Raw genomic sequence first — 13,867 nt, 5'->3', positions numbered from 1 at the left:
TTCTCTTGCTATACCACCACCTCTCACTCCCCCTCGGCCTCTCGGAGCTGGCATCTCGACCCTGCACCGTGGCGCTTCGCTGCAAGTTCACCATAATCACCAGGAGACACTGCTCCAGCTCGTAGTACAATAATAATTGGATATTTCAATCAAAATTTCAGAAGTTCGATCTCCTCATGTTCTTGAGGGAGTGATGATCTGCATCGCAGCTTACTTGCCAAGTTGGTGAGCTGACAGGGTCATCCTGTCTGCTTACCTGTCAAGTGGGTGAGGATCTACAGGCGGCTGCCTGGCTCACGCTCTTGGCTGGTGACGACCTAGCCATCCAACGGCGGATCGTAACATCAATGTCTAGGAAGTTAATGGATCTAGAAGTTAGAGGGCATAAGTAATGATTTTGTATCTTGCATATCTTGCATATCTTGCTCTAGAAGCAATAACGGGTCGGAGTTAAGCATAGAAATGGAGTATTGTTAACTTGATGAATTCATTTTGAAATAGCGAAGCGTAAAGAGTTGTATTATTATAACCTTCAAAACAAAAAGAACAAAACTCTTAAGTGACTATCCCGGCTATGCCGATAGATTGACGCGCCAAGCATAACGCCAAATCTAAGCGTATCCGGTCATTCCGATGTCTAGAAGGGTCTTTTCAATGACGTATAGAATATATAAACCCGACTCAACTGCCTTGAGCGCTAGAGACCCGCATGGAATAGCGCTTTTTGCGACGGTCGGCTCCTCTGCACGTACTTTCAATTGCTCTATATTTATATCGCCTTCCCCTCTTATCGAACAACAAACTGAAACGAGGACTGACGCTGCTCAAAGACTTTCCTCTTCAGCACTGGAATTGCTCTTGATCCGAACGAACCAACAACCCTTGGGCCGCGTATCACACTTTCCCACTCTGGAAACTAACTCGGACATGATGCAATCGAACCCAATTAAGCAGAATGCACATGCTCAAGGGCCGAAAATTCTCATATTTGGAGTCGGTGCGGTTGGCACTTGTTATCTCCACATGTTAATGCAAGCTGGGTGTGAAGTGACTGGAGTTTGCCGGTCAAACTACTCCGCGGCGAAGCAGAATGGCTTTACTTTGCACTCCGCCCTATTTGGCAACCATATTCGCCTCCACCCACGCGTTGTACGCCGGGTCAAAGAGGTTGAAGGAATGAGCTTTGATTACGTTCTGGTCACTGCGAAAGCCTTTCCTGGAACATCCCCGAGCACTGCGGCTCTTCTCCGACCTGCGATCAAATTAGGCCATACATCCATTGTGATTCTCCAGAACGGGATCGGAATCGAAGACGAGTACGAAATGATGTACCCTTCGAATCTGATCATTTCCTGCGTGGTGAATCTGCACGCAACGCAGCATTCATCAGCGATTGTCACGATGGGATTATCGCAGCTTTTGGAATTGGGAATATTCAGGTCTCATGATCCCCACAATACGAAGCAGCAACCGCCCGTAGCAGTGACGGATTTTCGCAATCTGATATCGAAGGGCGGAGGTAAAGCGACTTTGTTTCAGGACATCCAGCCTAGGCGCTGGACCAAACTGCTGGTCAATGCATCTTGGAACCCTGTCTGTGCTTTAACCCGTCTAGACGACGCATCCGTTCTGCAGTCATGTCCCGAGGCCATGGAGTACATTCGACGTTTGATGAGCGAAGTCATCAATGTTGCACATGGCCTTGGATATTTCTCAGTCACTCAGGCGGCAGCTGAAGAGAGACTTGATGCCATAGCCAAACAGTCCTCTAAGTTTGGTCATGAGCCTAGTATGTCCGCGGATGTACGGAGGAAGCGCCCTTTGGAGATTGAGGCTATCTTGGGTAACACAATCCGGATTGCGAAGACCAAAAACGTAGAAGTGACAAATCTGGAAGGACTATATGTTCTGCTGTGCGGCCTAAATATAGCTCTAGAACAATAAAGTGTTCATAGATTACAGAGATCTTCTGGCGACTCTATCAAGGAAGACCATGCGCTTTCCTCTGCGCCACAATCTTGTCCAGCGCTGCCTTTATCTTTGGTCGTACCTTGAGTGCTTCTAGCCAAGCAGTATAATGCAGATACTTCTCAACCAACCCTACACCTTTCTGGAGTTCACGCAGCAGACCTTCTCCTGTGACGGCTCAGGTGACGAAGGATATATCAGCACAAGTGCATACATCGCCGACCAATCATCCAGTCGCGTTGCGTTGCAAAGCATTGTCGAGGACGCCAATTACAAGGAAGATCTCGATGACATAGCGATCGATGGCGGAGAGGAGTTTCTCCGGGTGGAATCTGGTGAACCATGTTGCTTGCCCGAAGTATGGACCTTGTCCTACTCGAGGGATCAGTATACCAGTATCAAGATTCAAGAGTGCCATTTCATACCCGACACTTGGACTGTCAACCATTTAATCAATGCATATTGCTCAGGTGTACGGGAGTAAGAGAGTTTTTCTTGCTTGTCGTACTGCTCGATGAGATATAGGATTATAGCTCCTGACTACCACACAACTATATCGGATGTATAAGAACAACTCGTGCGTGCTACAGCATACTTACCTCCCAGACAGTGATGTTTGTATTCGGATCTTCAATGGCGGGAAGACGACTATTGGGGTTGAGCTCGAGATATTGCGGCTCTTTGGTCTCGTTAAACTCGAGTGGAATGTCGAGTGCGTCGAGTATCATGTGGACTTTCCTGTTCTCGCAAAGCATGTCAGCTGATCTTATAAGTTGCGATGCAGGGACGGCATGGATCTTTACCACGGGTTTGGTCCTTCCCAGTGAGCCCAGAGACGAAGAGGTTGCAGTGGTATTCTTCTGCGAGTGTCAGCAGAGATGTCGAATGGTATTTGCAAATCAGTACCTTAGTCGAGAGCAGCACTGCCATGATTTATCATGTAAGGTCCCAGGCAGCAATGTTGCAGCCTGATACTTCTACCCCGCTGGTCAGCAGTGAGATTGACCAGTCAGAATATGGAATCGTGCGTTGTGCATTAGATGCCGCTCGAGTTATCCTTCGTCGTTCATTGGAAGCTCATCACAGAATCAATCCTTCTACATCCAGACAATCATTATTCGAAGATATAGAAGTAAATGTAACAGCGTTCCAAGGAGGATATGGAGAAGTCAAAGCCAAGTCAAGAACGAGAAAAGCTGAGAGCGAAGTCACTGCAGCGTGCCCCTGCCGTAGGAGGTAGAGCTGAGCCCGAGAAGCATGAAACAGAAGAAGGCGACTTCACGATCATCGGTACCGACGGGGGCACTGGTCAGTGACGATCCTTCCGGCCTTCTGTGGTGATTCGTATTGGAGATATGTGGAGTCAGGGCAGCAACGGTCAGGCGTGAGGGTTGGCAGACAAATTTCACGCTACCTTTGACCCTTCTCCAGCACAGACGAAACGACAAGGAGTAATGAAGTCGTAAAAATCGACTCGCTATAAGAGCAATACTGTTTTCCGAAAGCTGCAGACAGGGATTCGGTAATCGAACGCTCGCATGAAGGATGCGACGAGCTCTCGCAACCTGATATGGACATGCCAAATAGATCCACTCGGAGTTGAAGGCGCGTTGAGACGAAAGGGGATGGTGCGTTGGGTTACAGGAGTCATCGAGGATGAGGTGAAGGTTATCCCAGATAGGGAAAGTACGGTAAGGTTTGTAGAGTCCTACTAGCTTCTTTGGGTTGTGATCATGGCTCAAGATGCCGACAGCAGATGATGCATTTTAGGTATCTATATCCTTCTTCAGGCAGATGAGATCAATTGTCCGTAGGTAATCCTATCGGTCTTGTTGAGCTACGCCCAGGCCTCTTCATCTTGTCACTAATCTTCCTGAGCCCACCCAACCCATTATACCTTTTGGTCCACTGCCCACGTCAAATCCTCTTGTGAATAAACATAACCACAGTCAAATCCAGTATAGAGTCGCGTCTGAGATATTCAGAGCAGTTACTTCAGCCGAACTTTCCATCGGAATACCCCACAGCGAAGAAGTTGTTCACCAACTGCTGTAGTCGTACACGCATGTAGCCTCTGTACTCAGTCGATGAAGTCTCATCGGCGGCCATATCTGTGGGCTGTACATAATCCGGATCCACTGCGTACACCCATGCGTCGTCGACATTTGCCGTTTCAGACATGAGAGATGCAACGCACTGTTGTTCTATGACCAGAAAAAAATTTCCTTAGGATGCCATCGCGAAGTGCGCCACCATCAGTCTGCGTGTCTGCCCCTGTCCGCTGCCTCTTGGACAGGTGTTCACGGACGCTGATGAAGTTTTGTCGCAGTACGTCGAATCTTGCTTCAAGCTCAGACGTTGTATAAATATCCTGTGTCTCGTTGGGTATTGCCACAAATCTGACTCGTCCGGGTTCAGGGTCATTTTGAACAGGTTCTGGGGGTTTGTTGGCGGTCTCAGAGCGTCGACGCTGTACAAGCGTAGGACAGTCGGGCCAGTCAAAATTCTGCAGTCTCCATCTGAATCCGATCGTGTCTCCACAGCCGGTAGCAGTCCACGCATTGAAGAGGGCAGCATCTGTTTTCGACTCAAATTCCTCGTTGGCAGCCTCAGAATCGCAGAATGCGGCGAAGCCACAGTCTTCGGCGTACATTTATAGTAGTGGTGGTGGCTCAGGAGGGCAACAGTGATTCAGGTGAGTGACCTAGACATCATTATGCATAGTCTCTACGTGTTGTAATCTCTCCTTCATCGTCTCAAAGATCTGGAAGGTTACAAGGTCTTGTCGTGACCAGTTTCTCAAGCATTGACTCATTGCGATAACCTTCTGTGATAGCCGTGATCGATGTGGTCTCACCATCAATCCTGTAGAGCTGAACACTCTTTCTGGTTCATCTGACATCACAGGGATAGTAAAAACATTAAGTGCCATCTTTTGAAGCCGCGGGAATGTTTTCTTAATGGCATAGCCAGTCTAGAACTCCAAAGGAGGGGTCTCAAGGGCAAAGCGGTTTCGAGAACGTTGACACCACTGTTGGTATTCATCATCAAGAGACCCAACAATATCATCCTCAAGGTCAAAAAGTGAAGACTTATGACGCTTGTTGGGGGTTTGCTCTACGTGTTCAAATCGAGCCGGAAGTTGTCTATCCGAATAGTCTTTTCAAAGCTTCGAAACCCTTGTCTTTGCGCTAGATATCCAGGCTGGTTTGAACCTCCAGATACCCTCAAGATAACTCCAGGTATACGCAGTATGGAAGACAAGGGCAGCAACATATGCAGCAGAGCGGTCTGTAAGCTCATAGTATTTGTTGAGTTTCATCCATCCATGATTGATCTTAGCATAGAAGAGGTCATTGACTGCTGGTAAGGCTTCCTTTATAGGGGTAGGAAGTGGAGGAGGAGGGGGGGAGGTATTTGAGTCTCTTGTTGAGAAGGCCGTGTTCGTCGTGATTGGCGCGTTGATGTTGTAGAAGGGATGTTGTGGTTAGAAGAGTCCTGAGTTTGAGTCTGCGTATATAAGTGTTCAATGGTGAATTGAGACTCTGGAGGGGTTACAGCATGCTGACCTTTGAGTTGCTTAAAGTGCTTTAGTAACCCCTCCATTAAAGGGATCACCTGCTAGATAAGACTATAGCTGCCACGCTTGCCATGGCCTTGAAGGATCATAGTAGCCTCTTCTAGTGGTTGCAAGAACTCAAGGTAGTTGTTAAGCATTTGCCAGTCCTCACTAGTAAGCGTATCATCTGATACTGGAGGCTTCTTAGAAGTATCCAGAGGTTAGGCAGAGCGACGATTCTTAGCAATAATACCATCCTATTTGCTATGCTCTTCTTCGATAAGGTCTGCGATCGAATCCTTCTGTTGTATTGCTCTTCGAAGCATATAAGGGAAGGAGTTCCATTGTGTGTTGTTATCTGCTATAAGCTCAAGTGTATTTGGCTTCTCTTCACTAGATGCCTCATTGATATGGGGGTGGTGGACTTGGTAGTTCCGGAGTTGCTCACGTTGTTGAGGTGAGGCACGAATCCATGTGACAATGTTATGGATCTTGCCAAGGGGACTACGCTTCCGCTAGAGTTCAATGTCATTAGACTGAGTAAGCTTCTCCTCAAGAGCTTCTGGTTCTTTGCCAAAAAGTAGAGATCGAGCAACAAGGTTAATAACGTGACTAATACATCGAATCCGGCGCTCAAAGTGTTGTTGGTGCAATGTTAACACCTGTATGACGGCCAGTTTGATGAGGGAGGCCAAGAAGGAGCGTCCTAAATTCTCCTCTAGCATCATAAAAGTGTGCAGTCATAGCGCAGAAAGCCTGCATTGCTCTTGAAGTCCAAAGGTCAAATGAGATGTGGATCTTGCTCTGAGATGTGTTGAGAAGCTCTTTAATTAAGCCAACATTTGCGTCATACGCAACTTCAATCCAGGAAGCAATTGTTACGTGAGTTGGAAGGCACCCTCGCTTCTCACAAGCAGGGTTTAGATATGTTAGAATCTTCTGTAGTCGTGGAGATTCAAGTGTAGTGAAAGCGTGGTTCTCAGAGACCACGTAGTCAAGTAACAACGCCTTAAACTCAGATGGAACGAACTGAATAAAGTACTCGTTGATAGCATCGTTGAATGGAGGAATTGGTGGCCGGCTAGATGAGGCCCCTGAGGAGGAGAGTAAAATCCAAAATGTTCGAATCGTTGTTGCCCAAGGATTTATCGCAATCGTACAACTTTGCGGAGAAGGAAGTTATTAGCTGCCTAGGTTTAAGGGTTAAGCTTACATGTCTGGGGAAGTAGCGCATGTTCGGTTTTATTCGTGCGCTGATTGGCTGGCGTCCCATGTCCTTAAAGGGCACCTATACTTATAATTATACTTAGTATAGGACCAGTATCAATGCTTATACAAAACTCCTTAGGTAGTTTTGTAGCTTGTTGATGTTCAGTTCCTAGAAAATTACTTAGGTAATGTTTTAACATAAGATATCTACCTTAGTAGTTTCGTCATTGCCGCACAGAGAAATAGTTCTACTACTTTTGCTGCTTTCAGTCATTGCCGCATAGAGAAATAGTTCTACTACTTTCGCTGCTTTTAATCTTACTGACTAAGGCTTGGCAGCCAGTGCTATGCCTCCCGTCTTTTCCTGGCTCTTTCTTGTACCAAACCAGGTAAACACCATGCTACCACTACAAGCAGATTTGAAACCAAACACTAAAAGCTGCCTATGCTATATACTCTATGTAATTGGCATTTCCAGCCTCCTAATTACTTACTATCTTTAATAGTTCTATGCTACTGTCAACTACGCGCCCGGAACATCTCTAAGCTGTTACACACACATACCTTATACCATGCACCGGTAATTACATATTGTTGTAGATATCCTACAAACTTCTACTACCGGCGCCGCAACCTATACAAACCCCTCTCTGCTACCATGTAAACATCCATACTGCATGCCTCTTTCTTTATGCATTCCTCAAGCCATAACATTGGCTAAAGACCGTCGGCCTGCTTTGGTTGTTTCCACTTTATCGCCAATCATTGGAACACCTTTATTTCAACCCCCAAAGTATCTACCCTATCGCTTACTTCCCTGCAGCTGCTCATTTAAAATCAACAAGGATTACTTTATTACTTACCTCCTTACAGCTACTAACCTTGCCATTCACTCAGCCTACAACCCTACTCCGATCAGCAACTATTTATTCTTATACCACGCGCTCTTCTTCCTACCCTCCTCTATCCTCCTTGCTCAACAAAGCACCATACATCCTTTTCTCCAGATATAATCCCAACAACATGGCAGACACCCCTCGCAAACCACCACCAAAGCGCGCACATCCAGAACACACCACACCCTCCGCCCCTGAGAGAACCCGTAGTAACCACACCACTGCCGCAACCAATGATCCAAATGGCCCACGCGACCTTATCTCCCTCGGGACAGTCCTCACTTTCGCCAAAGATGAACTCCCCCCGCTCCTTAACACACTCGACGAATACCAGTCCAACCTTAAGCATATCATCCGCATCGTGAATAACATTGATCCTAAGATCTCACAAGTCGATTCAAAAGAGATGGCGATTCGCAAGGGAACTCCAGAACAACCCATTTACACCGGTCCCGATGGAGAGGCATACCTCGATCCTGCCCGTCCACCTACTCCCGAAAGCACCAGAGACGAGTTCTCTACATTCTTGTACGCTGACCATGACGACCCGCCCGATCCTCGTTTCGAGCTACGTGCCAAGGCTTTCCTTCCGCTGCTCGAAGCAGTCAAGCACCGTCCTTCACATAGAACAGTCGATCTGATCACTGGCATCTACGCACGCATAGATGCTCTTGAGCACGGCACCAAGTTCGAGCCTTTTAACTCTAGGCACGAATCTGAGCATGACGCCAACCTAGTCTACATCATCCAGCTCCTCGAGGCAATCGCCGATAACTTTCAGCGCGACGATTACCAACTTGACAATTACGACAAGCAGGTCTTGCAGCAAGCTGCCGGATATTGCGACCAGCACCAATGGCGTCGCGTAGAGACTACCTTGTCCAGACTGCTCAAGAACATCATGGGATGCTGGGTGGAAGGTCAGAGTACCATCTTGCTTGAATCCGCCATGCAGGCACACAACCTCGCAACCCGTAAGAAGAACGGAACTGGCAAAGCCCCTGCTAAATAGAGAGTAGTCTGAGAGCATAGATGGTTATGGTTGCTACATCAGATCAGTAGTTCAGTTGTATATGATTGATGTAGAAGTGGTGTTTGATGAGTAAGGATAGCGACTTCTCCAGATTTGCGCCTTCCACTCCGCTATTGAGCGGCATATGTCGTGAGCAGAGACAGCCAGTACCGTGTAAAACAACCTAGGTAGTTTTGTACCAATGTCTTGCTTGTTTTTACCTACTTTGTCCATTGTCTTAAATTGCTTAGGTAGTTTTATACCAATCATAGCATATTTGTTACCTTTTCCTATCTCCATGATCCAGAATTGATGCCAAGACAGTAAAGCTTTGTCTCCCAGCCCTGCATACCAAGGCAACAAACGGATTACAAACAGATGTCAAACAGGTATCTAGCCTACTGTCTTCCATATATCAATTGCTATTCCTTCCAATAATCAACCGTCACTCTTTCCATATTGTCTATATATATTCACTGCAGAACATCGGGCATTCTGTCCTAATGCATCTGGTTGCAAAAACATCGCTCCCTACATCCATTTACACCACGGATTCCTGAGTCCACCACAAAATGCCACCGTCTTCGTCGCCCTGTCAGCTATCGCCCCTACGCACCATGCGTCGCCATACAAGCCCTGTCATCGCCATTAGCTTCGCATCAAACGACTCCCCTTGCAGAATTACCAAACGCTACCGACAAGAAGAGGCTACAAACTAGAGTGTACCGCTACAGCTGCAACGCGACTGTGCAAAACTCTACTGCTTCGAATGCGCATCTCAACACCTGCCTATATATAACATCAAGGTCGCTGTCGCCAATGCACACCCTTGATTGCCTGTCTAGCAGTACCGGCAACATTTGCTCTAAGCCATAACTGGACGTCAGGTTGCGACACCGCAGCTATCAACTGCACGACTCTCAACGTCTATCCGAGCATTTACCCATATATAATATCACGGATGCTGTCGCCATATCCGCTCCTGATCCAAAGGGAGTTTACATGGCTTTAACACCCATCTTGACGAATGCAAGCTACTCGATACGCTGCTGCTGTCGAGACCAACGGTTACCGTGTCGAGATGATCACCAACGAGAACATCGAGAAGCACATCATGTCAATTACCAGAAACCGCTTGACGAACAAGGTCGGTTAGGGTAAGCCTCCCGCTACGGTGGTTTACTCCCGTGATGGTATCTCTGAAGGCCACCTCTTTGCCCAAGTCATCAATTAGGAAGTGCCTGCCATGAAATATTCACCAGCACCTGTGGCTCTACATCAATATGCCATGACCCCACACTATTTTGGTATTCACCCATCGGCTACCCATCCGTGCCCTAATCAGCCTTCTAAGCTTGGCACAACTTGAGCAGGGTGTCCACCTCACCTTCTATTGATTGTCAAATAACCATCCCAAATTCGATAATTGTTCATATGTCGACCTGCTGCATATTTTATTAGCTAAGAGTATAAATGACCTAGGTAGTTTTATATCAAACCCTTGTAAAACTGTTGATTTTCACAGTAATCCAATAAAAACACATAAATGTTGTGCCAAGCTTCACTCTGTTCACATAGATTATGTTTGTACTTCCGACTTCTCTCAGCATAAACCTGCCTCAAAACACCAGAGACATGAGAAGACCTGCACTTAGACAGGAAGATAGGGCTGCTGCGGCAGAAAGACAAAAACAGAAGGCTAAAGAGAGAAGACAGAGAAATTCGACAATCCGAGCTACTGCTACATCTCAGCCTATACCAACTGCACAACCAAGCGTTGCTCCACTACCGTCTAGCTCAAACTCATAGCCAAACCCCCTGCCTACAGTCCTTACTCTAGAAGGACCGATTCTAGTAGATCCTCGATTGCTTAACTAGGGACCCACTACCCGACAGGCAACGGCAAGAGCAAGAAATACTGCATCAGCAAGTCCAGCAAAATCGCATCACTCGACTCGATCCCAGCACAAACCCTCCGCAAGCCCATCCGTATCTTAGAGTACAGCAAACCCCGTTCAGTATGCTCCTACAAGGTCTCGGCACCCACGTAGAACACGGAACACCGCATCAGCAAGTCCGTCAAACACACAACATGATGGCACGCAGAGCTAGCCCATCTCGGATATAAGTTCCACAACAAGAGGCATAGTAGAAGTCGAAAATGAAGACATTACTGAACAACTTGATGGACTCACGATCCTCGAGCCAGACGTGGATATTACACAGGGGACCATTATCGTCGTAGTTCCGTCTTCCGACGAGCCTATGATGCCACATAATGATGTACCTGCTACCATTGATCCTCCACATGAGGAATCTGTAGAGAACGATCAAGTGAGCCCTACATCAACAGAAGCAGTGGGGACGTTAAATGGCATGGAATAAGTGGAATATTGGAATATTCCACTGATTTGAGGTAGAATATTCCACCTAGTTGGCATGGAATAGAATCGTCAATTTGAGTGGAATATTCTACCATTCCACCACTTGGTATAGCTAGTGTTGCTATGGTTGATGATAGTAAGCCTCAGCTTAGAGTGTGCTACGCTTGGGCATAGCAGTCGCGTTCAAAAAACTTGCTATGACGCCTTTTCTGATTAGTAACCGATCTGAGCTCTCTGATAGGCTAGATCTTATCTTGGAGATTAGATCGCAAGCTCCGACTGGCCAATTCTTCCTTAGCTCGCGCGAAGCCTCGCGCGTCCTTTTCGACGCGTCTCAACTGCTCCCTCTCAATTCATCAACCATCCTATCCTCCACCTTCTTGCTCAATATTAGAGCTCAGCTCTTTGTTATCTTTCTATCTTGATGAGCACATGATCTACCTTCAATTACAATTCTTGTATCATGTATTCACCAGCTAATCAAGAGCACAAGTTACAAGAGCCACAAAGCCAACTAAACTCTCGATTATCTCAGAGCCAGCCGCTATACGCCTCTAAACAGAGTACCCTCTTCAAATTCGCCTCTAATACTCCAAGGCCTAGACTCTTCGCTCCTCAGAGTCAATCAGACAGTATCTTTGTTGAAGGCAACAACTCTGAGACTGACGATAGCGCCTCTGATGTTGACCAGCCATTGTTTCCTCCTTCAAAGCGACGACGACTGACGCCAACGACCGCTAGCAACCACATTGATGACTCTGAATGTACGTCAACACAGCGCTCTCGAAAACCAGCTCCTACCCGTGGCGATTCTGAAGAGCTCTGGTCTCATGCTAGAGCTCGTCGTCCTGGAGAGCGCGAGCGTGAGCGCAAGAAGAAGATCCGGTACTGCTTCTATGGCAATAGAGACTGTCCTCGCAACTACAACACCACCAACTACGACAACATTAGATCACACCTTAAAAAGAGACATGGCTGGAGACATGCAACTGGTACACTTTCAAAGATGCTAGCAGTAGCAATACCCTCTCAGACATCATATACTATTGCCGATATCGACAAAACTCGCTTGAATCGACGTCTTATCGATTACATTACCTCAAGCAACATCCCCTTCCGTACTGCTAGCAATCCTCTACTCCATGCGCTACTTGATGAGGTGCTTCCTGGCGCCTCAAAGCTCTTGATCAAGAGTCATTCTACTGTCGCCAAACACGTCAAGAAGGAGCACGACTTCTATCAAGAGCAGCTCAAGGCACTGCTTGCAACATCTCGATCATTGATCCACTTTACCTGCGATGCTTGGACAGCCAATTATGGTAGCCATGAGCTGCTTAGTATCACAGCTCGATTTGTCGACTCAGACGGCAAATTGAGCAAGGCACTGCTAGCTCTTCACAAGCTATCAGCTGGCCATGCTGGTGCTCAATGTGCTCCTCTATTCTTTGATACCATTGTTACCTATGGCATCGAGCAGAAGATCGGATATATCACCTCTGATAATGCCACTTGCAACGATACTATGATGAGCCACCTTGCTACTCTATTTAGCGAGCGTCTGTCTATCGATTGGGACCCTATACAACATCGAACTCGCTGCTTTGGACACCAGATCAATCTTGCTAGTCAAGCACTTATGTCAGCGAGCTCAACAGACACCATAGCTGCTGTAATTGATCAGAGTCAAGATCCCTCAAAAAGCTATCTCAACGCTCGCTCAAGGCACTGGCCTTACTGATCATGAAGCTCTCGACTACCTCCGTCAGTTTTTCGAGTGGATCATGAGGTCAGCTCGCCGTCGTCGTGAGTTCAAGGCAGCTGCTGGTGTATCTCCTATGCTTAACAATACCACAAGGTGGAATAGCTGGCTAGCCATGATCAAGCGAGGGATTCAGTCTCGAGCAACTATACGTGCTATTCAGTCGGCTAACGAGCATATGGAGCACACTACTCTTCAGCGGCGCCACTGGCAGTTCCTTGAAGCGCTTGTTGACTTTATGGAACCATTGCAGGAGGTAACAAAGCTATGTGAAGGCGATAACGCAACTCTTGATCAAGTGCTTATATCAATGGACTTCTTACGCAAGCACTATGAAAAGTACACACAACAAGATGCTTCTACCGACCAAGCCCTTATTGCCGCAATCCGAACTAGCCAATTTGCACTTGATAAGTGGCAAGCTATCAACAACTATACTCCTGCCTATGCAGCAGCGCTCCTCCTCCATCCAACTTATCGCGAGAACTATATTAAACAACACTGGTCTCCGTCATGGCGAACACCAGCTATTACTGCTGTACGCGCTTTATGGACTGCTAAATACAAGAACAAGACCAAGCCTATTGCAATAGCACCATTGTCAAATGAAGAAGAGTCGAATCAGCTGGCCAAGTGGCAGGCTTCTATACGGTTTGCAAACTCAGTTACCATACCTGAGGAGTTTGTCCAGTTTACCAAGAGTCCTCCAGTACTCGTTGATGATGCTATACAGTGGTGGCTTGAGCCAACGCAGCAACACAACTATCCAAACCTCTCTCAGATGGCTATTGATATCCTCTCAATCAATCCAATGTCTGCTGAGTCAGAGAGGGTGTTCAGTGGCTGTAGAAGGACACTGTCGTGGGACCGAGCAAGCCTCTCTGCTGATAATCTTGGCTATATCGAGTGCCTCAAGAGCTGGCAGAAGAACCTTTGTTTTGACAAGGTTGACCTACCAATTACTACTAACGAAGGACCGGAAGATCACGTAGAAGAGCTGGAGGATGACGTTGAAAAACAGGGTGACCTAGATGAAGGACAGGGTGACTGCGACGACGACGACGGAGTTGGAATTGGCAT

General features: G+C 47.1%; 6 protein-coding genes across 6 annotated transcripts; 3 read left to right on the top strand and 3 right to left on the bottom strand.

Moving 5' to 3' along the window:
• Window positions 1–930: 930 nt before the first annotated feature.
• Window positions 931–1,944, top strand: M437DRAFT_61204 (2-dehydropantoate 2-reductase; the record flags this gene model as incomplete). The annotated part of the gene is made up of 1 exon (XM_041023891.1): window positions 931–1,944. The coding sequence occupies one exon, from the start codon at window positions 931–933 to the stop codon at window positions 1,942–1,944; it is 1,014 nt and encodes a 337-aa protein (XP_040874614.1).
• A 37-nt stretch (window positions 1,945–1,981) lies between these two features.
• On the bottom strand, window positions 1,982–2,696 carry M437DRAFT_79571 (uncharacterized protein; the record flags this gene model as incomplete). Its single annotated transcript, XM_041027203.1, has 4 exons — window positions 1,982–2,110; window positions 2,243–2,340; window positions 2,394–2,508; window positions 2,568–2,696. 4 exons carry the CDS (start codon window positions 2,694–2,696, stop codon window positions 1,982–1,984), a joined length of 471 nt encoding a protein of 156 aa, XP_040874613.1.
• A 480-nt stretch (window positions 2,697–3,176) lies between these two features.
• M437DRAFT_70680 (uncharacterized protein) lies at window positions 3,177–4,621 on the bottom strand (the record flags this gene model as incomplete). Its single annotated transcript, XM_041025536.1, has 3 exons — window positions 3,177–3,473; window positions 3,866–3,940; window positions 4,166–4,621. 3 exons carry the CDS (start codon window positions 4,619–4,621, stop codon window positions 3,177–3,179), a joined length of 828 nt encoding a protein of 275 aa, XP_040874612.1.
• A 522-nt stretch (window positions 4,622–5,143) lies between these two features.
• M437DRAFT_31816 (uncharacterized protein) lies at window positions 5,144–5,305 on the bottom strand (the record flags this gene model as incomplete). Its single annotated transcript, XM_041019215.1, has 1 exon — window positions 5,144–5,305. A coding segment is annotated over one exon (162 nt), but the record flags the coding sequence as incomplete, so codon positions are not given.
• Window positions 5,306–7,759: 2,454 nt separating this feature from the next.
• M437DRAFT_89315 (uncharacterized protein) lies at window positions 7,760–8,644 on the top strand (the record flags this gene model as incomplete). The annotated part of the gene is made up of 1 exon (XM_041029026.1): window positions 7,760–8,644. The coding sequence occupies one exon, from the start codon at window positions 7,760–7,762 to the stop codon at window positions 8,642–8,644; it is 885 nt and encodes a 294-aa protein (XP_040874610.1).
• Window positions 8,645–13,097: 4,453 nt separating this feature from the next.
• M437DRAFT_61208 (uncharacterized protein) lies at window positions 13,098–13,718 on the top strand (the record flags this gene model as incomplete). The annotated part of the gene is made up of 1 exon (XM_041023892.1): window positions 13,098–13,718. A coding segment is annotated over one exon (621 nt), but the record flags the coding sequence as incomplete, so codon positions are not given.
• Between the last annotated feature and the right edge of the window lie 149 nt (window positions 13,719–13,867).

Source organism: Aureobasidium melanogenum (assembly GCF_000721775.1).
Source record: "Aureobasidium melanogenum CBS 110374 unplaced genomic scaffold scaffold_63, whole genome shotgun sequence".
NCBI lineage: Eukaryota > Fungi > Ascomycota > Dothideomycetes > Dothideales > Saccotheciaceae > Aureobasidium > Aureobasidium melanogenum.
The sequence above is the reverse complement of the archived record's forward strand: the minus strand, read 5'-3'. Positions and strand labels throughout refer to the sequence as shown.